Source organism: Phyllobates terribilis, unplaced genomic scaffold (genome assembly GCF_046119375.1).
Source record: "Phyllobates terribilis strain yellow unplaced genomic scaffold, ASM4611937v1 Scaffold_4__5_contigs__length_816908805, whole genome shotgun sequence".
NCBI classification, from domain to species: Eukaryota; Metazoa; Chordata; class Amphibia; order Anura; family Dendrobatidae; genus Phyllobates; species Phyllobates terribilis.
In genome coordinates, this window is record NW_027362764.1 from 610,054,952 (window position 1) to 610,081,240 (window position 26,289).

Genomic DNA, 26,289 nt, shown 5'->3' on the forward strand with positions numbered 1-26,289 from the left:
CAGCCCTCGGTCCCTCAGATGTGGACAAGTAAAAGACCATTTCCTCCTAGCCATGAGAAAGCTAAGAGGTTGAATTTCACCATCTGCAAGCTCTTGGCTACAGAAATGCTGCCTTTCCGCCTGGTGGACACAGAGGATTTTCGAGACCTTATGTCCGTCGCAGTGCCCCAGTACCAGATGCCCAGTCGGCACTACTTCTCAAAGAAAGGTGTGCCTGCGCTCCACCAGCATGTCGCACACAACATCACCGCTTCTTTGAGAAACTCTGTGTGTGACAGGGTGCATTTCACCACAGACACTTGGACGAGTAGGCATGGACAGGGGCGTTACATGTCGCTGACTGGGCACTGGGTAACTATGGTGACAGCAGGACAAGGGGCTGCTGTCCAAGTCTTGCCATCCCCACGAGTTGTGCGTCAATCCTCTTTATGTCAAAGTTCCTCCACTGCTTCTGCCTCCTCAACCTCCTCTCGGTCTTCCACCTGCACCCAAAGCCTGTCTGGTCATGCCACAAGCTTTCTAACTGCACAGAAGGGATCCTGCACACCTCCTTACTATGCTGGCAGTAGGGCTCAACGTCATCAGGCGGTTTTTACATTGAAATGTCTGGGAAATGTGAGTCACACAGCTGAGGAGTTGTGGTCAGCTCTGGAGAACCAATTTCATGAATGGTTGTCTCCACTGGACCTGAAACCAGGGAAGGCCGTGTGCGACAATGCTGCAAACCTGGGTGCGGCCCTTCGCCGGGGCAATGTCACACACGTGCCTTGTATGGCTCACGTGTTGAACCTGGTTGTCCAGCAATTTTTAGCCCACTATCCCAGACTAGATGGCCTTCTGCAGAGGGCACGGTCGCTGTGTGCTCACTTCCGCCGTTCGCATCCCGGAGCTCAGCGACTTACATCTCTACAGAAGTCGTTGGGCCTGCCACTTCACCGGCTAAAATGCGATGTGCCTACCCGGTGGAATTCAACTCTGCACATGTTGCAGCGACTGTGGCAGCACCGACAAGCCCTGGTGCAATACGTTCTGACGTATAGCCTGGGCCAACGAGATTCAGAGGTGGGGCAAATCACGCTGGAGGAGTGGTCTCAGATCAGGGACCTATGCACCCTTCTGCACAGTTTTGAAATGGCGACGAAGATGTTTAGTGCTGACGATGCCATTATCAGCATGACTATTCTGGTGATTTACATGCTGGAGCACATGTTAAACAGAATTCGGAGTCAGGTGGTGGCACAAGAGGAGGTGGAGGAAGTAGAGGAGGAGGAGTTGTATGCGGAAGGGCTAACATCTGCAAGGTCCAGACGGTCGGCAGCACCAAGGCGGCAGGCATGTGAGGGTGGGGGAGATGGTTTTACCAGGGCGCATGGTAGCAGCCAAACTAGTGAGGAAGGTGCAGGAGCCCAGGAAGAAGTGGAGGACGAACTGATGGAAGACTCATCAGATGAGGGAGACCTTGATCACATTTCTGTTGTGCGAGGTTGGGGGGAGAGGACAGAGGAAGGAAGCATGATTGTTACCTCGCCACCAACACAACAGGGACTTGGTGCTCCTGGATGCGCAACACACATGAGTGCCTTCTTGCTGCACTACCTGCAACATGACCCTCGAATTGTGAGAATTAGAAATAATCCTGACTACTGGGTTGCCACACTGTTAGATCCCCGGTACAAAAGTAAATTTGCAGAAATTATTCCTGCCATAGAAAGGGATGCACGCATGCAGGAGTATCAGCAGAGACTGTTGCAGAATCTTACATGTGCTTTTCCACAAAATACCAGTGGTGCACGTAGTGAATCTCACAGTTCCAACTTGCCAACCGTGGGACCGTCAAGTGTTCAGCACTCAAACCGTAACAGAACCACAGTATCTTCTGGTAACATCAATTTTGCGGAATCATTTCACCACTTTTTTAGCCCATCCTTTGCAAGGCCACAGGAGACAAGAAGTCTGACACATAGTCAACGCCTAGAGACGATGGTACAGGAGTATCTCCAAGTAAACATTGAAGCCACGACTGTGTCACTGGACCCTTGCTCTTTTTGGGCTTCCAATCTGGATAAATGGCCGGAGCTAGCCACTTACGCCTTGGAGATCTTGTCATGCCCCGCAGCCAGCGTTCTGTCTGAACGTGTGTTCAGCGCTGCTGGTGGTGTGCTGACAGATAAGCGCACGCGGCTCTCCACTGATAATGTAGACAGACTCACGTTCATAAAGATGAACAAATCATGGATCCGAAACGACTTTTCTACCCCTGTGTCATCCTGGGGAGAGTAAAAGCTTGATGATTGGTTAAAATCACCCTACCAACCGTTTTAAGCTTTCAAATTACTAATCATGTTTATCTGTATCTTGGCTGGAAAATAATTTGGGCTTTGTAGCAGTGTGCAGCACTGATTCTATTAGGCCATCTATAATAAGCTCCACCAGATTTAAAATTACTAATCATGTTTATCTGTATCTTGACTGGAAAATAATTTGGGCTTTGTAGCAGTGTGCAGCACTGATCCTATTAGGCCATCTATACTAAAGCTTCACCAGATTTAAAATTAATAATAATTTTTAGCTGCATCTAGCCCGGAAAATAATTTTGGGGCTCCGAGATGCGCAAGACACATAAGTGCCTTCTTGCTGCACTACCTGCAGCATGACCCTCATATTGTCAGAATTCGAAGTAATCATGACTACTGGGTTGCCACACTCTTAGATCCCCCAAACTTTTCGATCAACCTTTTCATTTTAATAAAGACCAAAAAAATGGTCATTTTTGAAATTATAAGCATTAGCAGGTTGTTAGAAACTGAAATCAAACAGTTTTCAACTCAAAACTTTATTGTAGGTGATGTTACATTTTCACATAGGACCCCTTGTTCGAAAGGAGCTTCTGAACTCTCTCGTCCATTGAATTTGTCAGGTTTTGGATGGTTTCTGCTTCAATTGTTTTGCATGAGGACAGAATACCCTCCCAGAGCTGTTGCTTAGATGTGAACTGCCTCCCGCCATCATAGACACTCCTTTTAATGATGCTCCAAAGGTTCTGAATGGGGTAGAGGTCAGGGGAGCATGGGGGTCACACCATAAGTTTGTCCCCTTTTATGCCCATATCAGCCAGAGATGCAGATGTTTTATGTGCAGCATGAGATGGTGCATTATCATGCAGAAAAATGATCTTGCTGTGAAATACACGGTTCTTCTTCTTGAACCATGGCAGGAAGTGCTGTTTGAGAAAATCCACATACATTATGGAGTTCATCTTTAGCGCCTTCAGGGATCCTAAAGGGGCCGACAATCTCTCTCCCCATGATTCCAGCCCAAAACATTACTCCACCTCCTCCTTGTTGGCGCTGTAGCCGTGTTTGCGTGGGGTGTCCATCAACCAGCCATCCTCCACTCCATCCATCTGGACCATCGAGCGCTGCATGGCACTCATCCGTGAACAAAACAGTTTTGAAATCAGTCTTCATGTAATGTTTGGCCCACTGGAGCCGTTTCTGCTTGTGTGAAGTGGATAGAGGAGGTCGACAGGATGGCGTATGCACAGCTGCAAACCTCTGAAGGACCCTGCATCTTGTTGTTCGGGGGACGTTGGAGGCACAAGCAGCTTCAAAAACTTGTCTGCTGCTATGACAAGGCTTTTTTGCCGCTGCTCTTTCAACCTGACGTAATTGCCTGTAGGAAAGAGTCCTCAATTTGCCCTTATCAGCACGCACACGTGTGTACTGTGAATCAGCTACATACTTCTTGATTGCCAAGACACTTCATCCTGATCATCGCACAATGTTGATTGTAGTCATGCCTTGACCTAAACACTCCACAATTTGTTGCTTCTCAGCAGCCGACACATCCTTTTTCTTTCCCATTTTGGCAGAAAATGTAGGCTTCTTAATAATGTGAAACAGCCTTCTTAAGTAGTCTTGCCTTTCATTGGACACACCTGCCAAACTAATTAGCACAGGTGTCTGCAATTGCTTACAGTGATATAAAGAGCCCTGACACACATCACCATCAATGAGTTTAACTGACAAACAAACAAATTCTTCCCTTATCACTCCTAAACACTTTTTGCATAATAATTTGGAACGCAGTGTACATGTGCTTTTCCACAAAACACCAGTGGTTCACGTAGTGAATCTTACAGTTCTAACTTGCCAACCGTGGTCTGTATGGAGTTGTTCAATAAAGAGCCCAAAATTAAGATAACATAGATGGCAGAGGTCTCTATGAATAGGAATTCCTAAGTATTTGATACCCTGTGAGGGCCAGGCAAAGGGAAAGTTGGACTGGATGGAATCCTATATGGATTTGGGGAGGGAGACATCGAGGGCCTCAGACTTCGCTGCATTGATTTTAAAATTTGACCATGTAACAAAGTGATCTATTTCAGCCATAACAGCATGGATGGATATATGTGATTGAGTGATATATACTAGGACATCATCAGCAAATAGAGAGCACTTGTACTCGGTGCTTCCCACCTCAATCCACCTAATATTGGGGTTATGGCGAATTGATGAGAGCAGGTGCTCCGTCACTAGGATGTATAAGAGAGGGGACAGAGGACATCCCTGCCTTGTCCCATTGGTGATTGTGAAAGGTGATGAAAATGTTCTGATGCACTCCCTGGGCCTTGGGACACCCGGAGCCGGACCCTTTTTGTGGATGCTGGTGGTTGTAGTCTTCGTGGCGGCGACCCGGTTCCGTGGCTCAGGGTGGTCAAACCAGTGGCGGAACTATTTATGTGGTTTTGATGTTTAAATGTCCGACTACGCCACCCGTGGATTGCGGTCAGAGTGAAACGCCGCTGCAGGGCAGACCGCTGAGGCTGGTGTTGTGGGTGCAGCAGAGCGTAGCATAACTCCCCATGGGAGGAGTATAGCCTCAGGGCAGTGTATTCGGAGGATGGGGGTGATGGTGCAGGGCAGCAGCAGTAACGACACGGAGTCAGTGATGCAGTCCAGGGCCTTTACTCACAGTTCTTATTATCCAGACCACGTCTGCAGGTAACGGCTGCCCATGTCGTACTGTGCTCACCAGGTGAGGGGCTCAGACAACTCCCAGATAACTTTGGAGCGCTTCACAGGACCCTCTTTGTGTGTGCTTTGTCTGGCCTTTCTTACCAACCCTTCTGTCCGGCTGCCTCGGGCCTCCTCTTGGTAAACTTGGCGCCAGTTTTCCTGACCCTATGTGGTGCCTTCCTAGCGGGTGTAGCGAGGGGCTGCGCCACATAAAATGTCACAGCCTCCGGTTTCTAGCTGAGGGTCGTTTCCTGCCTCCACTAGTTTCGGGGACCGGTCTCCCCCTTTGGCCTGACCCCTCCAAGCAGGTGGATTCGGGCGTGCGGTGGCGACTCGCCCGTCCGCACCCCTGGGATCCCTTCATTCCTCGTTCCTGGAGCCTTCTCCGCTCCTCTTCCTTCCTTCTCCCTCTTCCAGGCCTGGGCCTCTGTTACTAGGCCCGCCTCCGGAGCAGAGCTCATGCAGAGCCCCTGCTCCCTGCCACTTCTGCTCAGACTTCTCTGCACTGAACTAAGATGGTGCCAACCTTTTATACTCCCTTCTCAATGCACCCAGGAACTGCTTCCTCCCTGCTCCTGCACTACAGGGTTCCCTTTCCTCAGTGTTCCCTCCCCCCACTCCAGCCAGGGACAGGGACTGTCGTGCCCATCTCAGAGGCATATTGGTCGCCCTGCCCCACGGCAATGTGGTGTAATGCATGCAGGTGTCGGGTCCTGATCCACACTCCATCCTTTCCTGAGAGTGAGATATCACACCTCTGGGTGAGGTGCAATACCTCTGTAGCAACCGAGCCCTCATGGTGCTACAGTTCCATTTATCTTCAGCCTAGGTGACGTATTGTGATACAGGGCCGTGATTTTGGCTATAAAAGGGTCCCCTAGACCCCTACCCCAAGCTTTTTAAGAGAATCATATATGGCGTGCCAGGAGACTCTATGGAATGCTTTCTCAGCATCCAACGAGAGTATCTAATTACAAATTTTTAACTGCATCTAGCCCAGGAAATACTTTGTGCCTAGTAGCAGTGTCTGCTAGTCAGAGGATTATCCCGGCTGTTAAGCAAGCTACACCACCTGTAGTTTAGACACTTAATTTTTTCAAAGGAAATGCTTCGGGACCATGGGATACTCAGTGAAGAGCATCAGGAGGCACCCCAAGGCATAGGGGCTGGGACTGGCAGTAGGATGCCTTGCGGTGGACAGCCGAGCTCGATCCTTATAAAAGCTTTTTAACTGCAGCAGCTTTAGTGGACGCTACTGGAGCTGGAATTACGCGGCTGCTGGCATGAGACTTGCCCTCCAATAGATCCTTTTAAATGGATTTAAAGTGTATTCATTCAAATTAGAGACAATTTAAATTAAAAAGCTTAGAGCTGCCTCCACCACAGGGGGGCTCGCTCGACCCACCAGCGGACAGGCACCAGTATTGGGAGAGGGGGGCTGACCATCAGGGTTCACCGCGGCTCTGGCACAAACCCGGCGACACGGAGGTGGCACGGGCAGGAGCGGACTGGCCGTGTCGGCTTCTCACTTTTTGGATTTTAGAAGGGCATGACATGCCTATATCTGTGTCTCCCCCTCCTTTTACTCCTCCACCTCTTTTATTTTCGCATGACTATATGTACTTGTCACTTTTCCATGTGTTAGTTATGTCTTCTGAGCAGTTTGTCAGCTTTTGGACACCTTTGAAGGTGTTTTCTATGTGTTTCTATGTGTTTTTGTTTGCCTGCCATTGGTTTTAATGGTGTTCGAAGGTGTTCGACGAACAGTTCGACGAACAGTTCGGCGAACACACGGGTGTTCGACGAACCAAACCAAACTCGAACACTACGGGGGTGGCTCAACACTATTAGTAACGTCGAACTCCAACAAGGTTCTTCACCAAGACCGGTGTTGTTTATGCTGGTCTTGATAAATCGGGGTGATTGACTTTGATGGGTGTGTTTTCTATCCGTATGTGATTCACAGATATTTGAACGAGTCCTAAACCTTTTTTCTATAATTACACTCAACTACAATTACTATCTTTATGATCACTATTGACCTATTATGGTTAGGTTAAAGAGAAGCAGCACTTCATTGGCACTAAAGTCAGTATTGTTTTAGAATATTTATTATTATATTTACTCCTTTTGCTCAGTTTAGTTTGTTTTCATTTTATTTACTTTAAAACTAAATAATTAGCCACAAACTAACAACAGTTATGGTTGAAATGACATTTAAAGCTGATATTACTGATTGAAAACTAGATATTTAATTTAGAATAAGTCAGTGAGGTCAGCAGGTCATCACTTTGATCCATTATATGAGAGATCCCTCAAAGCACAGCTATTGTCATAAATGGATGCCATGACACTAGTGTGAGCTAAGCTAAATACAGACCAAATAGTTTGATGTTCACATGATTTCTTTTAAATCTATTTTCCTATAGAAAGAGACAATAGACAGATATAGAAACCCTTAATCACTGCACAGATTTATTAACTTGACAAAGACTTGTATGAATTTTATAGAAAAAAAAACTAAAACTGAGAGTCCTTAATGGTTAATATTATTTAATGGTTAACTGAAAAGGTGATGATAAAGAACAAGCTTTCAAGACTACTTAGATTTCTTCATCAGGCATGGTCATTATTATTTTCCAATGGCTAAAATGGTACAAAAATATAATACTGTATATGCATTATATAGTTATTCAACATAAACATTTATGGCTAATATATTACAATATTTTACTGGTAAATACAGTTTCAACCCCATGATTGTTAGCAATTATGTATGTCAAACCAAATGAAAGCAGTAGTTTAATTAGTTCTGTCCTTGACAGTATAGAAATATGTAGAAAAAGAGTGAGAAGCAAGGACTGATTTATAAAAATTCATGTGACACTTATATTAGCTATTGAGGATATGTTGAATACGGGAAATTTGTTTGTCTTTGCACCGAAATGAACTTATCTTGTCAACACCTGACATTTTACAATTCAACACAAATTATTATTTATTTCAAATAAATATCAGGCAGTTTATTATTTAATTATTTGAAGTTAATTTTACTATTGTTTTTACTGCCTTCCAGTAGATCAATAAGTATATAGAGCTATGTGAAAAATGGCAACGTTTCGACTCATTAACAATTGAGTCTTTGTCAAGCAACAATATACTGGATAACTGTGATTTAAATAGGTTTAACTTTTTTAGTATACATTCATTCATTTAGCATATCAATTAATGAAGAAAATACTAAAAAAGTATCATATAAAATCTGCATATAACTATATAGATCACTGTTATCCACTATGTTTTGCTTGACAAAGGCTCAATTGTTAATGGGCCGGAACATTACCATTTTTCACATGGGCCAATAAACTACTACTTTTGAATTATTTTGAACTTTTGAATTATTTAGAATGCTAGATTATTTGAATTATTATATATTATCTATTACATAAGTTGTTGCCTTCAACTAGTGGGCTTGCACCAACTTCTATATTTGACTTGTGCTGCTTGTTTCCTTTGTAACTATAATCTATCTATTTATCTACTGTATCTACCTATCTATCAATTCTATCGGTCATGTAGACACTTCTCAGCACATAATGTGGAGTGGGTCTGTAAGGGTTAATTTATCTGCTCACTCAATCTTGCACTCAACCTCTGTTCTAGGCTGAAAAGTGAGCGTAAATCACACCCCAGCACAGTACATACATCCCGGGTACATAACATGTTGCCATCACTCATCAAGCTCATGGGGCGATAAGTCCCCAAAATATACACTGCCAAAAGGCCACACATTCTCCGAAAGGCTATAGATTCTTTAGAACACACATAGATCAAACCTAAAGTTTTAGGCTTTAATATAAAAAAACAGTGCATACAAGAAAAGGTATAAAAAGAGAAAAATTAACACAACATGAACACACAAATAAGCAAAATATTTATGAAATAAAAACAGAGAAATAACAGAAATACCTAAATGTTACCATCTAAAGTTATTCTTCTTTATCATTGAGGATAGGAGAAAGGGTTTATGGATCACATCCAGCTCAGGCTGATCCCCACATGTGAACACCTTTCCATTGTGTAGCCCATCTTTTATATGCCTGGTCCTGAGATCAAGTTTCCAAGACAGCCTATATTGTATTATTGAAATCGCAGGTCTGTCACTGGATCCTGGACTAGTATAGAGGTGAGCACGTTGCATATTAAAGACACTATTTTTTCAACCCCTTCCCTAAAGTAAATAAATGTCCAGCCTGGCCACAAAGGACCATTTGCCCAAGTTTGAATCTCAGGCTCGCCATTCTGAGGAGTCAGGATTGACACTCTCTGTAGTCCTAGTACTATCCCCCTTGGGTCTAAGTTCCTGTAATAAGAGGACATTATGGCCCTTTGTGTAGTGTCAATCATGACAGACTTAACCTAGTGTTATTTTACTAATGTTATAATTTCCCTTACATTATCTATCTATCTATCTATCTATCTATCTATCTATCTATCTATCTATCTATCTATCTATTCCCTAGCACATGTTTGATAACAACAGTGTAGTGTTTAAATTAAATGACCAGAATTCTGCAATAAACATGAAAGTAAATAACTAGATAGTTATATGGTAGAATGTTATTAAATGAATCCCTTTTTATTGTAGGTACAAGTTTTACGAAATGCCGGAGAGGAGGTTACTTTAACTGTTTCATTTTTAAAAAGGGCACCTGCTTTCCTTAAATTACCGCTGAACGAAGATTGTACTTGTAAGTGCTTTTATCATTCTCCTCTTTTGACATCTATTAGGACAGTATATAAATACTCTGTAACCTTTCTCCAGGTGCAAATGTATCCCCCATCATGCTAAATTATCTGAAAAATGAAGTACATTTGTCAGAAATACTGAGCAGTTGACATGTGCAGAGAGAGGATGATATGAGGTGAGACAGAAAAATAGAGGAGAAAGACATGAAAAAAAGAAAATAATTAACAAGAGGAAGAAAAGACATAGCACAGGGGATTTATAAATGTGAAAGACATGTTCAAGATGAAGTAAAGAGATAGCAACATGAGAAAAGACCTAATGAAGGAGCAGCTCATGTCACTAGGACTGATACTGGATGTTATAGCTGCTATTGATTTGAGAAGTACCTGTGACATATAATATAATGTTGTATGTTACATAGCTCATAGTTTAAGAGATTGCCATAGATTGTCGGCCATCAGCCATTGTAGGATTTCCTACTAAAAGTCAGATAAGAAATTTTTATTAAAGAACATGTAATTTAAATTATTCTCCATTTACCAACACATCTCTCCAAAATGACTGCTACTAGCAAAATAGGACCAGTAAATGAAAGCATCTAGGTTTGATCAGTGTTGTAAGTTGCATTACAGAAGGGGACATCCTCTTTGATGTTTGGATATTTTTTAGGAAAAAAACTAACAATTTATAAATGTTGTAAACAAAAAGTGATTCAGTTTAACCCATCATTTGCTCCAGTTATCTGAGCTATTTGATGCCAGACGTACATACGACATATGTTCTCTTTTCCTTTTGTAATATTATAAAAAAAAAAATGATTGGTAACTATTTGATATACTGATATTTCTAAAAATTACCGAAACTAAACTGTTCTCTCAAGAAAAGTATAACAGTGATGGTTGTTTGCAAAATAAATGATAGTGATATTCAGATAGTCAAGAAAATGAAGACATATTAACATATTTAAATAATTGAATTTGGGTTTTTCATTCAGTCTCATTGCAACAGGGCTACAAAATCCAGCCTCTCGCCATACAGTATGCTTGTACTAACATTTGTGAAAGAATAGATGATTCTAAAGAGCTCACTGAATTTGGGTATGGTACTGTAATAGGATGACAATGATCAGTGTCAACGAGTGCTGAGATGCAAAGTGTATAAAAGTAACCGAAGCTCTGCTGACTCACTAACTGCATAATTCAAATTCTCCTTTGACATTAATTACATTAATATCAGCACAAAATGTTTGCACTAGGAGCTTTGAGGCATGGGTTTCTATGGCCAAGAGTTTATATGTTGGACTTACATCACTAAGCACAATGCCAATCATTGGATGCAGTGGTGTACAGCACAAGCACACCACCACTCGACTCTGGAACAATGTGAATGGCTTATGTGAAGTAATGAATTATGCTTCTTCTAGTCTGCTGCATGAGTCTGGGTTTAGTGAATGCCATGGAAACGTTACATGCCTTACTGCATTATGCCAGATGAAAAGTTTAGTGAAGTAAGAATGGTTTGGAGTTGTTTTCTAAGGGTTGACCCTAAGTGAAGTAAAATATTAATTCTTTGGTATATCAAAATATTTTGGACAATTGTATGCTTCCACCCTTGCAGGAACAATTTAAGCAAGGCCTTTTTCTGTTCCAGCATGACTGTACCCCAGTACAAGACCAAATAAAGTTTGTACACAAACTAGGGGTCAGTTAAACCACGAACCATAAAGAAAATCCCCTAAAACAATACTTTATTATTATTTTTTTAAAAACCTAAGGTATAGGTATATACTCCCAGTTAGAGACATGTGATACCATGTAACAGTGTGATAGGTATATTAACCTAGAATGCCCCTAGGATGACCAACCCCAGTCATCCCCAGTACACCAAGCAAAGTCCATACAGGCATGATTGAGGGAATTTGGAATAAAATACAAATTATCTTCCAAAGTAACTACAACAGAGAATGTAATCCAAGTCCTCTTGTCCAATACAGTTTCTGAAAGAACAAACTCCAAAATCTTGAAGAAAGTTTTTGCAGAAGAGTTAGTGTAGATTTAGAATGGAATGTCATGAAGCTCCTGTAGGTGTAGTGTAATGTATAGGTGTCCCAATGTTCCAATATAGGCATTCCAAGTAAATTAAACTATATTGTAAATTGTTACTTTAGTTTTTGTTTTTTTTAATAGGTGCACCAAGCGACCAAAGCAGTGGAACCTCATCTCCTTTGTGTGACAGTGGTTTGCATCTAAATTATCATCCCAACAACACGGTATGATTTTTATCATTATTTGAGTAGTTAAGGAATTTTCAAGTGTTTTAACTAGAAATGAGTGAATCATTCTATGTAGGATCGACTTCAAGTTGAATTTTCTGATTACAGTTCCCTATGAATTTGAATACGCTGCAATTTGATTTGCAAAAATTACAAAAAGAATGCCCATCGTCATTTAACACACTGCAGTAAGCGGGCTAATCAAAACATACAAGGCCACAGGGGCTTCACCATAATGCTCTAAAGCTATCACATCACATGTTCTAGCTCAGCCAATCAAGGCTACCTCAGCCAGTATACAAAAAAAGAGGGGGATGGACAATCATCATCATTTTATGCTAGTACAATGTCAAGAGAGGAGGTCAGGGCGCATAGCTCATTCCACATAGGGATTGAAAAAAGTCTAATCTTACTGTGGTGTACTACTTTGGTGCTGAATCACATTGAAAATGGAAGTGGTAATCTCATTTTGGGGATAATAGCTCAAAGATTCAAGTGATATAGGGAATTGCTGTAACTTTATAGTCACTCAGTGTGACTGTGAATTGATTTATCTGAGATATACTGCAGTAACAACACATTAATAACATTCATTTTTATTTTTCAAACACTGTAAACAAGGAGGATAATATTAAATCCATAAGTGCTAATATTGCTGCTAAATCAAAATCTTGAAACAAAGGCTTTTCCGTCACAGAGAGTGTGCTCCCTGCATTGTAAGACACACAGTCATAATTTTTTAAAGCCAAAGGAAAAAATCTCCATATTCCAAAAATGTTAACTCAATTGTCTATCTCACAAAGTGAGTGTGTTGTAAAAATGTGAAAAAGAAACTTTGTCTTTTGAAAACTTCCTTGTTGTAGTAGTCATATATTAGACCCATACATGCCACCAAAAAAACGCTCTTATTTACCACTGGTTACCATCTGTTTTTCCCTAGCAAAATAGATCGAGGTTACTTGGACATTAATAAAGCTGTACATGCAATAAAGAGATGAAAATGGGTTCAATATACTTCTAGGAGAACTCAGAATTTTCTACACGTACTTTCTGGTCAATTAGAAACTTTTCAGTATTGCGATTTTGGGGAAATTTGATTGCTGCAAATTAAAGTTTTGGAAAAAATTTGGTAAACTTGGCATATTTGAATTTCAAAACATCCACCCAACTCTATTTTTAACCAATTGTTTGACTATAACTTTAAGATTAAATATTAAAGTTTTTGTAGATGCATTTTTATAAAAAATAAGCATTATTTTTTACATTTGTTGTCATCTGGATACATTAATCTAGAATATGCTTATATATCTGTTTGAATAATATGAGATGTTAAGAGATTTTCGAGCCTCCTGTAGAGCGGCCAAAGGGTAGTGGCTTGGCCGACGGACAAGCGTCCCGCAAATTGATCCGCCAATTTCTATCTACAGTTGAACAAGATAAAAAAGTAAAAAAATTCAAGAAGATTTGTAAAAAAGTAAGAAAAGCCAAAAAGCAATAAAAATGCAGCTTTTATGTAAATATAAAAGTGCATAATATAATTTGTATCGTTGCGTCCAAAAAAATCAAAACTATAAAACGATCATGTTTTTTATCCTATTCAGTAAACACCATAAAGCAAAAAGTAAAACACAAAAATTTAGCTTTTATATCATGAAATTGGATATACTACCGTGCTTCCATACCGGGGATACACTCAGTGTTTATAGTAAACCCTATGATCAATTGTGCATAAAACTGGTAGACCATACTTCAGTTCATTAATAAAAAATGCTGCTGCAAGTCTCTATATATACACACACTGAGGCTCCTGCCAGAGAGCCTCTACTAGCACCGAATAGAGTATGTCTAGAAAACAGATAAAGTTTGCTCCTTTGGTGATACTTAAATGCTGATAGGAAAGTCACAGGTGCGCATGTATATATGCTGCAGGCAGCAAGGCTGGATATATGCTGAAAGTGAAATACCTTGCTTTGAGTCCTTGAGTCCTTGGATCCTCCTGGATTGTGATTAAATCCTCCTACTGATCCCACCGAAAAAGTCAGTGCTGGGAGCTTCCTCCCTAGAATCACACTCACCGTGCATCTTCAGGTGGCAGTCGGCTTGCGGCATGCTCCGGCCGAAAGCTGACTGCCACCTTATGCTGTCCTGGCACTTTAGTTTCTCTGCAAATGGCATCCACAAACTATTCCGGCAAAATTTGTGTTCCGGAGAAATTGCATAACAATTTGTGGGCTCTATTTTCATCTATTACCCTTATGTAAATGAGATATATGCAGCTAATATATTTTAGTGGTAAAAATGTTATTTTTTATTTCCACGGCCCAAAGTTATATATTTCTTTGAGTTAATTTGTGGATTAAAAATTCTAGTGACACATCTTAATTGATTCCTTTCGAGGTTTAGTTTCCCAAATAAGGTCACATGTGGTGTTTTCTGCTGTTTTAGTTATGACAGGGGCACTGCGAATGCTACATGGGGTCAAAATTTGCACTCCAAAACTTAAAAAGCGCTCTTTGCCTACTGAACCCTTGCACATGCTCAAAAATTCATTTTTAACCACACATGAGGTATAACTATGTTCGGAAGAAATTCCATGAACTATTGGGTCCATTTCTCTTGTTATCCCTGATGAAAATTACAATTATAGAGTTAAACAACATTTTACTGGAAAAATGTATTTTTTTGTTTCCACATCATAGTAACATAGTAACATAGATTTTAAGGTTGAAGGAAGACTAAAGCCCCTGTCACACTAAGCAAGATCGCTAGCGAGATCGCTGCTGAGTCACAAGTTTTGTGACTCAACAGCGGCCTCAGCAGCGATCTCGCTACGTTTGACACGTAGCAGCGACCAGGCCCCTGCTGTGAGATCGCTGGTCGTGTCGAAATGGCCTGGACCATTTTTTGATCGTTGAGGTCCCGCTGGGTAGCATGCATCGGTGTGTTTGACACCTTACCAACGACCTCGTTGGCGACTCAGAACTGAGACACATAGGCGTGCATTTGCATTGCATCGTTATACAGGTCGCTACTAGTGTTGAGCGATACCTTCCGATATTGGGAAATATCGGATCGGATTGGATCGGACCAATACCCCAAAAATATCGGATATCGCTGATTCCGATACCGGAAACCAATGCAAGTCAATAGGACAAAAGTATCGGAATGAAAATAAACCGTTTCTTTCCTTGTAGGTTAATTCTACATGAAGGAAAACAACTAAAAATAATGTAGAATGTATTACATGAAAAGTCGGCAATTCAGCAGCGTCATACACCGGTACCCGACTATTTAGAACAGAAAGAATAGAGCATCACACATAGAATAGATAGATAGAAACATGTCAGTCACATATATAATAAGTACAGTGATAGTGCTGATTACTGTACTTGTCATTTAGTGTTAAAGGATTTATTAAAAAAAAAATTGGCGTAGGGTTCCCCGTAATTTTAGTCTCTAGCGGAGGTTAAGCAGACAGCTGGGGCAGATGTTTGAAGCCTGGGAAGGGGGTAATACCCACGGAGCTCCCCAGGCTACTAATATCAGCCCCCAGCTGAATACCTAGCATTTACTAGCTATTAAAATGGGGGACCACCCAAAAAATGACTTGGAGTCCCCCCCTTTTTTAATAGCTTGCAAAGGCTAGGCAGACAGCTGGGGACTAATATTAATAGCCCAGGAAGGGTGCCATGAATATTGGCCCCCTCCCAGGCTAGGAACACCAGCCGTCAGCCGCCCCAGAAATGGCGCATCCATAGGATGCGCCAATTCTGGCACTTAGCCTCGCTCTTCCCACTGCCCTGTAGCGGTGGCAGTGGGGTAATAGGGCTGGGGTTGATGTCAGCTTATAATGCCAGCTGACATCAAGCCCAGGTTAGTAATGGAAAGGCGTCTATAAGACACCCCCATTACTAACCCCATAGTCAAAGTTAAAAAAAAAACACAAACACCCAGAATAAAGTCCTTTTATTGAAATAAACACACAATTCTTTATTGTTCTAAATTAAACCATACTTACCATCACGCCCATTCCAGCTGAAGCCAATGTCTTCTGCAATAAAAGTAAAATAATAAAGCAACCTCATCCTTACCTTTCCATGGTTCCCACGATGGCTCCAGCTCTGCTACATTCACATGACAGGCTGGATCGCAGCCGAAAGCTGCCATCCAGCTTGCCATGCCGCAGACACTGAGAAGCGCAGGCATGCTTGCGCTCCTTAGTGTCTGGCTGTGATGGCATAAAGATGAGCCGAGGTCATGTCCAATGAACTCAGCTCACCTCATGCACGTCACTGACAGCGTAGGAAAATTCTCCTGTGCTCAGCGCTTGAGCAGGAGAATTCTCCCACACTGGGATGGCATTGAGATGACAGGCTGGATCGCAGCTGAACACTGCCATCCAGCTTGTCATCCTTCAGAGACACTGCAGAGCGCAAGCATCCCTGCGCTCTGCAGTGTCTATGAAGGATGGCATGCTGGATGGCAGTGCTCAGCTGCGATCCAGCCTGTCATCTCAATGCCATCCTAGCGTGGGAGAACTCTCCTGCTGAAGCGCAGAGCGCAGGAGAATTTTCCCACGTTGTCAGTGACATGCATGAGGTGAGCTGAGTTCATTGGACATGACCTCGGCTCATCTGGATGCCGTCACAGCCAGAAACTGCTGAGCGCAAGCATGCCTGTGCTTCTCAGTGTCTGCGGCATGGCAGGCAGGATAGCAGCTTTCGGCTGCGCTCCAGCCTGTTATGTGAATGTAGCAGTGCTGGAGCCGTCGTGGGAACCATGGAAAGGTAAGAATGAGGTTGCTTTATTATTTTACTTTTATTGCAGAAGACATTGGCTTCAGCTGGAATGGGTGTGATGGTAAGTATGGTTTAATTTAGAACATTAAAAAATTGTATGCTTATTTCAATTAATGGACTTTATTCTGGGTGTTATGTTTTTTTAAATACTTTACTAGAAATTCATGGCGGTCATGTCTAATATTGGCGTGACCACATGAATTTCGGGCTTAGGGCCAGCTGATAATGCCAAGCTGGCCCTAACCCCTTTATTACCCAGTGAGCCACAGCACCAGGTCCCTGGATGAGTTGAGTACAGCGCCAAAAGATGGCACTTCTATGAACGCGCCATTTTCTGGGGTGGCTGCGGACTGCAATTTGCAGCGGGGGGGGCCCACAAAGCTTGGGCCTCCCTGCACTGCGGATTCCAGCCCCCAGCTGCCCAGTTGCTCCTGGCTGGACACAAAAATAGTGCGAAGCCCCACGTATTTTTTTTTAATTATTTCATGAAATTCATGAAATAATTAAAAAAAAAAAGGGTTACCTATATTGTTGTGTCCAGTCAGGTACAAATAGGCATCTGGTAGTTGGGGGCAGCCCGTTCCTGGATGCTGTACCTGGCTGGCATACAAAAATATGGCGAAGCCCACGTCAAAATTTTTGGGAAAAATTCATTAAAAAATAAATAATAATTTAGGGACTGCATCTTTATTAACTTTCAAGTGTCATTTAGTGTTAAAATAAAGGATTTATTAAAAAAAAAATTGGCGTGGGATCCCCCATAATTTTAGTCTCTAGCGGAGGTTAAGCAGACAGCTGGGGCAGATGTTTGAAGCCTGGGAAGGGGGTAATACCCACGGAGCTTCCCAGGTTACTAATATCAGCCCCCAGCTGAATACCTAGCCTTTACTAGCTATTAAAATGAGGGACCCAAAAAAAATGATGTGGGGTCCCCTTATTTTAATAGCTAACAAAGGCTAGGCAGACAGCTGGGGGCTCATATTAATAGCCCAGGAAGGGTGCCATAAATATTGGCCCGCTCCCAGGCTAGAAATAGCAGCCCTCAGCCGCCCCAGATTTGGCACATCCTATTTGTGTGCCAAATCTGGTGCTTAGCCTCGCTCTTCCACGCTGCCCTGGTGCGGTTGCAGGGCGTAATAGTGGTGGGGTTCATGTCAGCGCCAGCTGCCATGAAGCCCAGGTTTGTAATGATGGGTGTCTATAAGACACCCCCATTATTAACCTACAAAGTGTTAAAAAGAAAAAACACACTGCACCCAGAAAAAAATAATTTATTTGAAATAAAACACACAATTTTATTTAATTCTTAGTTTACTATAAAAAAAAATAGTTACCAGTCCACGTTCCTGCACCGATCTCCCATGCACAGCTGTCACATCTGAAGATGTGACAGCTGTCATTGCTTCTGTAAGCTCACACTGCCGGGAACACGTCCGCTCCCGGCAGCGTGAGCCGCTGACTGAGGTCACCGGAGTGCATTTAGTCAGCGCAGCTCCGGTGACCTCCTTTATGGCCCTGCTGTACCGTGGGAATTTCTCACGGTCAGCGGGGCCGTAAAGGAGGTCACCGGAGCAGCGCTGCCTGAACTCCGGCGAACCCGCTTATGCAATGACAGGGCTGCTTTACGGCCCCGTCATTGTGGCGGCGGCAGCAGTTTAGAGCGGTCACATTTTATGTGGCCGCTCTAAACTGGAGATCATCGTGGGACACTCGATTTGGACTACTACGGAGGGGTAAGGATAAAATTGTGGTTTATTATTTTAGATTTTATTACAGGAGATCGATGGCTTCGGGGAATTAGGTGTCTAGGTGAGTATAGGTGTATTTTTTATTTTTTACTTTATTTTAGGTGGGGACTGGTAATGTTTGAACTAATTTATTTTAGGTAACCACTAGCCACCAATGAAATGTATTTTAAATTTATTGGGGACCAAAAACAAAAAAAAAATATGGGGGCCTAAAGAAATAAAACATGTATAGGGGCAAAAATATAAACCTATGGGGGCCAAAATAACATATGGGGCAGTTTAAAGGCCACAGTAGGGCAATTTAAATAGCAGAATCAGGCTGATGGGAACTACTGCTCCCATCGAGCTGATCCTGCTGGCACGAGTGGACGGGGGACAGACATAGGCCGATGGGAGTAGTAGTGTTACATCGGCCTATGTGTGCCTGCACGCAGACACCCGCAGACATCGCGCAGACACCGGCAGACACCCGCAAACACCCGCAGACACCGTCAGACACCGCGCACACACCAATCATACATCATACCACATACATCAGGCAGCGGGGAGCGCAGCACAGAACGGGAAATCTGGCGGTGAAGTCTTTTCACTGCCGGCTTCCCCGCCCGGGTCCTTCGCTCCCCACTCCTTGGTGCTGCACTCCCCGCCCGGTCCTAACTTAGGATCGGGATGGGAGGTGGCGGGGGGAGCGGAGGATCGGGATGGGAGTCTGCGGGGAAGCAGTATGGGGCTGTGTGATTGTTTAAAAGCCGGCGGCTTTTTACAGCCCGCCGCTTTTAAACAATCAGGAGAATTCTCTCACGCTGGGATGGCATTCTGATGACAGGCTGGATCGCAGCTGAGCTCTGCCATCCAGCTTGTCATCCTTCAGAGACACTGAAGAGCGCAGGCATTATGGGAACTTCCAATTCCGGTATCCGATATTCTAAAAGTATCGGAACTCAGTATCGGAACTCCGATACTGCGAATATCGGTCGATACCCGATATTTCAGTATCGGAATGCTCAACACTAGTCGCTACGGGTCGCAGTATCATTGCTGCATCGTTTGGAAGATCTGACTGTTTGACATCTCACCAGCGACCACACAGCGATGCAGCAACGATCCCTGCCAGGTCGTATCGTTGTCGGGATTGCTGTAGCATCGCTAAGTGTGCCGGTACACTAAGTCCATCTAGTTCAACCCATAGCCTAACATGTTGATCCAGAGGAAGGCAAAAAAAACATATGGCAACACTAAGCTCCACATTGGGAAAAAAATTCCTTCCTGATTCCATACGACAATCAGACTAGTTCCCTGGATCAACGCCCTATCAAGGAATCAAGTATATATAACCTGTAATATTATACTTTTCAAGAAAGGCATCCATGCCCTTCTTAAATTTTAGTAGTGAATCACTCATTACAACATCATGCGGCAAAGAGTTCCATAGTCTCACTGCTCTTACAGTAAAGAATCCACGTCTGTGATTATGATTAAACCTTCTTTCCTCCAGATGTAGAAGATGCCCCCTTGTCAGAGTAAAAAATCAGTAGAAAGGTCTTTGTACTGTCCCCTCATATTCTTGTATATAGTAATAAGATCACCCCTAAGCCTTCGTTTTTCCAAACTAAATAATCACAAGTGTAATAACCTGTCTTGGTATTGAAGACCCCCCTGTCCTCTAATAACCTTGGTCGCTCTTCTCTGCACCCACTCTAGTTCAGCTATGTCTTTCTTATACACCGGAGACCAGAACTGTACACAGTATTCTAAGTGTGGTTGCACTAGTGACTTGTATAAAGGTAAAATTATGTTCTCCTCATGAGCATCTATGCCTCTTTTAATGCATCCCATTATTTTATTTCCCTTTGCAGCAGCTGCCTGACACTGGCCACCAAACGTGAGCTTGTTGTCCACCAATACACACAGGTCTTTTTCAGTGACAGTTTTCCCCAGTGTTTTACAATTAAGCATATAATTATACATTTTATTTCCTCTGCCCAAGTGCATTACCTTACATTTATCCCCATTAAAGCTCATTTGCCATTTATCAGCCCAAGCTTCTATCTTACATAGATCCTCCTGTAATATAAAATTGTCCTCCTCTGTATTGATTGCCCTGCAGAGTTTGGTGTCATCTGCAAATATTGAAATACTACTATGTATTACCCCTACATGGTCATTAATAAATATGTTAAAAAGAAGTGGGCCCAATACTGACCCCTGTGGTACCCCACTATTAACTGTGACCCAGTCTGAGTGTGTTCCATTAAGATCCACCCTTTGTTTCCTATCACTGAGCCAGTTTTTAACCCACTTACATATATTTTCCCCTATCCTCATTGTTCTCATTTTATGTATCAACCTTTTGTGCGGAAACGTATCAAAAGCTTTTGAAAAGTCCATATACACAACATCCACTGCATTTCTTTGGTTCAGTTCGGAAGTTACATCTTCATAAAAGCTGATCAGATTAGTTTGACAGGAACGGTCCCTCGTAAACCCATGTTGATATTGGGTCATGAGGTTATTTTTCTTCAGATACTCTAGTATAGCATCTCTTAGGATACCCTTCAGGATTTTACCCACAGTAGAGGTTAAGCTTACTGGCCTCTAATTTCCAAGTTCGGTTTTTGTCCCCTTTTTGAATATTGGCACCACATTTGCAATACGCAAATACCTTGTAATTATGGAATCTTTAAAGATTAAAATAATGGTCTATCTATGACTTTACTTAATTCTTGCAGTACTCGCGGGTGTATCCCATCCGGGCCCGGGGATTTGTTAACTTTAGTTATCTTTAGACGCTGCCGTACTTCCTGCTGGATTAAGCAAGTGATATTTAATGGCGATTTTTTGTTATCACTGATCATGTTTTCTGTCATGCGATTTTCTTGTGTAAATACGGTTGAAAAAAAATCATTTCGCATATTGGCTTTTTCCTCATCCTCATCCACCATTTCACCCATACTATTTTTACGGGGGGGCTACACTATCATTTTTTAGCTTCTTACTTTATGTAGTTAAAGAATATTTTGGGATTATTTTTACTTTCTCTGGCAATGAGTTTCTCTGTCTCAATCTTTGCTGCATTGATTTGTTTTTTTAAAGAATTTATTAAATTTTTTGTATTTATTTAATGCCTCATCACTGCCTACTTGCTTTAGTTCTCAAAATGCTTTCTTTTTGTCACTTATTGCGCCCCTTACAGCTCTATTTAGTCATAGTGGTTTCCTCCTATTTCTAGCATGTTTATTCCCATAGGGTATATAATGTGCACAGGTCCTATTCAAGATGCTAATAAATGTCTTCCATTTGCTTTGTGTAATTTTATGTCTCAGGACATCATCCCAGTTTATTGCACTAAGATCATCTCTCAACCATTGGAAATTTGCCTTCCTGAAGTTAGTGTCCTTTTACTCCCTCTACTACACATCACAGTGACTACCTGGCGCCTGTGCACTAGAGCACTGCAGAGAAAACCTGGACTGGGAGGAAAAAAGCACTCCTAATGATAGCCGCGATGTGCGCATGCTCGGGAAGACTAATAGTCACAAAGACTATTTTTATAGGGCCAACAGGCAGCCCTTACTATTCTTAAAGGGCCAGCAGTCGGCTATGCTTTCTTGTTACCAATATTAATGAGTCGGTCTCCTATACTGTTATAGCGTATGCAGTGACTGCAACGGCTGCCCAAAATTTGGAAGAACTCCAATGCGCCTTGCAAGAGATGTAGAGGTCGGAGGGCCTCCTGCAATAAATGCTTCCATTATTAAGACGTGTGTTTCTCATACTGTTTGCCTATGCAGTGAAGCAACGGCTGCCAAAAATTTGAAGGAACTCCAATGCCCCTTGCAAGAGACGTAAAGGTTGGAGGGACTCCTGCAAAAATGCTCCCATTATTAGGAAGTATGTCTCCCATACTGTTTGCCTATGCAGTGAAGTAATGGCTGCAAAAGATTTGGAGGAACTCTAATGCACCTTGCAAGAGACGTAGAGGTCGGAGGGCTCCTGCAAAAAATGCTCCCATTATTAGGAAGTGTGTTTCCCATACTGTTTGCCTATGCAGTGAAGCAACAGCTTCCAAAAATTTGGAGGAACTCCAATGCCCCTTGCAAGAGACGTAGAGGTCGGAGGCCCTCCTGAAAACAATGTCCCCATTTTTAAGAAGTGTGTCTCCCATACTGTTTGCTTATGCAGTGAAGCAATGGCTGCCAAAAATTTGAAGGAACTCCAATACCTCTTGCAAGAGGCGTAGAGGTCAGACGGCCTCCTGAAAACAATGTTCCCATTATTAGGAAGTGTGTCTCCCATACTGATTGCCTATGCAGTGAAGCAATGGCTACCAAAAATTTGGAGGAACTCCAATGCCCCTTGCAATATACGTAAAGGTTGGAGGGACTCCTGCAAAAATGCTCCTATTATTAGGAAGTGTGTCTCTCATACTGTTTGCCTCTTCAGTGAAGCAACGGCTGGCAAAAATTTGCTGGAAATCCAATGCCCTTTGCAAGAGACATAGAGGTTGGAGGTCCTCCTGAAAACAATGTTCCCATTATTAGGAAGTGCGTCTCCCATACTGTTTACCTATGCAGTGAAGCAACGGCTACCAAAAATTTGCAGGAACTCCAATGCTACTTGCAAGAGACATAAAGGTCGGAGGGCCTCCTTCAAAAAATGCTCCCATTATTAGGAAGTGTGTCTCCTATATTGTTTTCCTTTGCAGTGAAGCAACGAATGCCAAAAATTTGGAGGAACTCCAATGCCCTTTGCAAGAGATGTAGAGGCCGGATGGCCCCCTGAAAACAATGTTCACATTATTAGGAAGTGTGTCTCCCATACTGTTTGCCTATGCAGTGAAGCAACGGCGGCCAAAAATTTGGAGGAACTCCAATGCCCTTTGCAAGAGATGTAGAGGTCGGAGGGCCTCCTGAAAATAATGCTCCCATTATTAGGAAGTGTGTCTCCCATACTATTTGCCTATGCAGTGAAGCAACGGCTACCAAAAATTTGCAGGAACTCCAAAGCCCCTTGCAAGAGACATAAAGGTCAGAGGGCCTCCTGCAAAAAATGCTCCCATTATTATAAAGTTTGTCTCCCATACTGTTTGCCTATGCAGTGAATGAACAGCTGCCAAAAATTTGGAGGAACTCCAATGCCCCTTGCAAGAGGCATAGATATGTTGATATGGTAGATATGGTGGTGGAGGATGAGGATGCAGAAAAGGAGGAGGACAAGAGCAAATAGACAAAATCAGGAAGCGTATACCCATGTCTGGGTGTGAAGACAGAGGTGCATGAGAATAGAGTTAGACCTCCCCAAAAAAGACACTGTACTTAAGTTTATGTTATGCTGCTATCATTCAGTGGTGTTGAGAAGTCTTGCCCAATCCAGCCCTTGTTCATTTTTATAAGAGTCAGCCTGTCAGCATTTTCAGTTGACAGGTGGATGCGCCTATCGGTTATAATTCCACCGGTGGCACTAAAAATCCGCTCTGACTAAACGCTAGCGGCAGGGCAGGCAAGGAACGCCAAGGCCTAGAGTGCCATTTCATGCCATGTGTCTTGCTTGGATACCCAATAATTATAAGGCACAGAGGAATCACAGAGTCTGCAAGGTACTCCCTCAGCATCTTCTGCAACTTTTCCCTCCTTGAGAGAGTACCCTGCGCATCAGGGCTTGTGCAATGGGAGGGTCTGAGAAAACTGTCCCAGAACTTTGACAGTGTGACAGTGTTCCTCTGCCTCTGATCGATTGCATTTGTGTGTCTCTCGCCTGTACTCCTTGGTTGTCCAATGTACTGTGACCTCTGCCGCCAGCATTTTCAGATTAAAATTTTTTTTCATAATTCCGCAAGAAGGACCTTCTCGTACTGCACTATTTTATTAGCGCTGCCCTTCAACGAAATAAGAGACAGAAAGTTCTCCTTGTAGCGCGGGTCTAGAAGTGTCACCAACCAATAATGACTGTCACTCAATATTTGGACAACGTGAGGGTCACGGGAAAGGCAGCATAACATAAACTCAGCCATGTGTGCCAGACTGTAACGAGGCAAGACTTCCATGTCCTCACCAAGAGGATGACTGACCATGCTCTCCTCCTCATCCCCCTCCTTTTCCTCCTTCTTTTCCTCCTTCTCCCTGTCCTCAGGCCATACACGCTGAACAGATGGTATGACAGTTGTGCAGGTAGTACCGTTTTTAGCGCAGGAAACTAGCTCCTGTTCTTCCTCCTCTTCCTCATTGTCACCCTATCCACGTTGGGATGAGATGAGGCTGGGCTATGTGGATTCACCCTGTATGGTTCTTTGCTCCATCTCATCATGCGACGCCTGCAATGTATCCTATTTAATTGTGAGCAGAGAGCGTATAAGAAGACAGAGAAGTGGGATGGTGACGCTAATTATGGCGTCATCGCCGCTCGCCATCTTGGTGGAGTCCTCAAAGTTTTGGAGGATGGTAGATATGTTTGACATCCATGTCCACGCTTGAGGTTTTATGTGTGGAGTCTGACCTTAATACCGACGGCCTTGTTGATGCCAACAACTGCCCTTTTCTGCTCACAAATCCTTCCCAACATCTGCAATGTAGAGTTCCAATGCGTGGGGACATCGCAGATCAGTTGTGAGCTGGAAGCTGCAAATGAAGCTGTAGCTGACTTTCTAAAATGGGCACACAGGCGGCGTACTTTGACAAGAAGATCCGAGTATGTTTTAAGAAGCTTGCGACTTATGTTGTCATTTTGGATATGGAGGCTGAAGAGGAGGGAGAGGTGCAGGAGCTGTAGAATGTGGGGGCAACCCTGATTGACCCAAGGCCCGCAATCCTCGGTGTCAGGAGGACGTGTTCCATCCCAAGGTCAACTGGGTCCTGGCTTCCACTATATTAACCCAGTGTGTCGTCAGTGAGATGTACCGTCTCTGCACACAAGCACTTGTCCACGTGTCCGTGGTTAGGTGGACTTTCCCAGTAACTGCGTTGTTGAGGACACTTCTAATGTTGTGGGACCCGTGCTTGTGTAATGCGGGGCAGGCACAGTGGGAGAAATAGTGGCGGCTGGGGACCAAGTACCGAGGAACGGCTGACGCCATCAGGTTGTGGAAAGCTTCCGTCTCCATGAACCTAAAAGGCAACATTTCGAGCGCAAACATTCACGAAATGTGTGAATATATTAGTGTGGCCTGTGGGGCGTTTATTGCGTATTTGCGCTTACGTTCCAAGGACTGGAGTAGGGACAACTGAACTCTGCGTTGCTACAAAGACGTGGACATGCTTGCTCAGGTGCAGGGTGGGAGGCATCTTGGTATGCGCCCTGGAAAGGGGATTGGCGTGCATGCACAACAGCGGAACAAGCAGTGGGGTCACCCGCAGACACTGTTTCTGAACCCTGGGGTTTGGCCCACTTAGTCGGGTGCGTTGCTACCATGTGCCTGATCATGCTGGTGGTGGTCAGGCTTTTTCCCACCTTGTGTCTGCAGCCACCATGCTGCTTCTTCCTGCCTGTTGTGGTGCTACACCTCGTTCCCCCTGTGTGCTGCTGTCCTCGCTGTGCATGTCCCTCTGCCAGGTTGGTTCAGTTACTATATCATCCACCACCTCGTCTTCCACTTTCGCACCCTTGTCCTCCTCCTGACTTTCTGCCAATTGTGTCTCATCATCATGCACCTCTTTCGACAGTAATTGCACATTCCCACCGTGTCGCCTTCGTGTGACTGTGGCTGCTC

The 26,289-nt window shown here is 43.3% G+C and overlaps 1 protein-coding gene across 1 annotated transcript in view; it reads left to right on the forward strand.

Moving 5' to 3' along the window:
• SNTG1 (syntrophin gamma 1) overlaps nt 1-26,289 on the forward strand; it is a 1,226,946-nt gene that overhangs the window by 902,659 nt on the left and 297,998 nt on the right. Inside the window, exons 10-11 of the mRNA XM_073679284.1 lie at nt 9,667-9,769; nt 11,955-12,037. Of these exons, the coding sequence (XP_073535385.1) occupies nt 9,667-9,769; nt 11,955-12,037 (186 nt within the window). The remainder of the gene's footprint in view (nt 1-9,666; nt 9,770-11,954; nt 12,038-26,289) is intronic.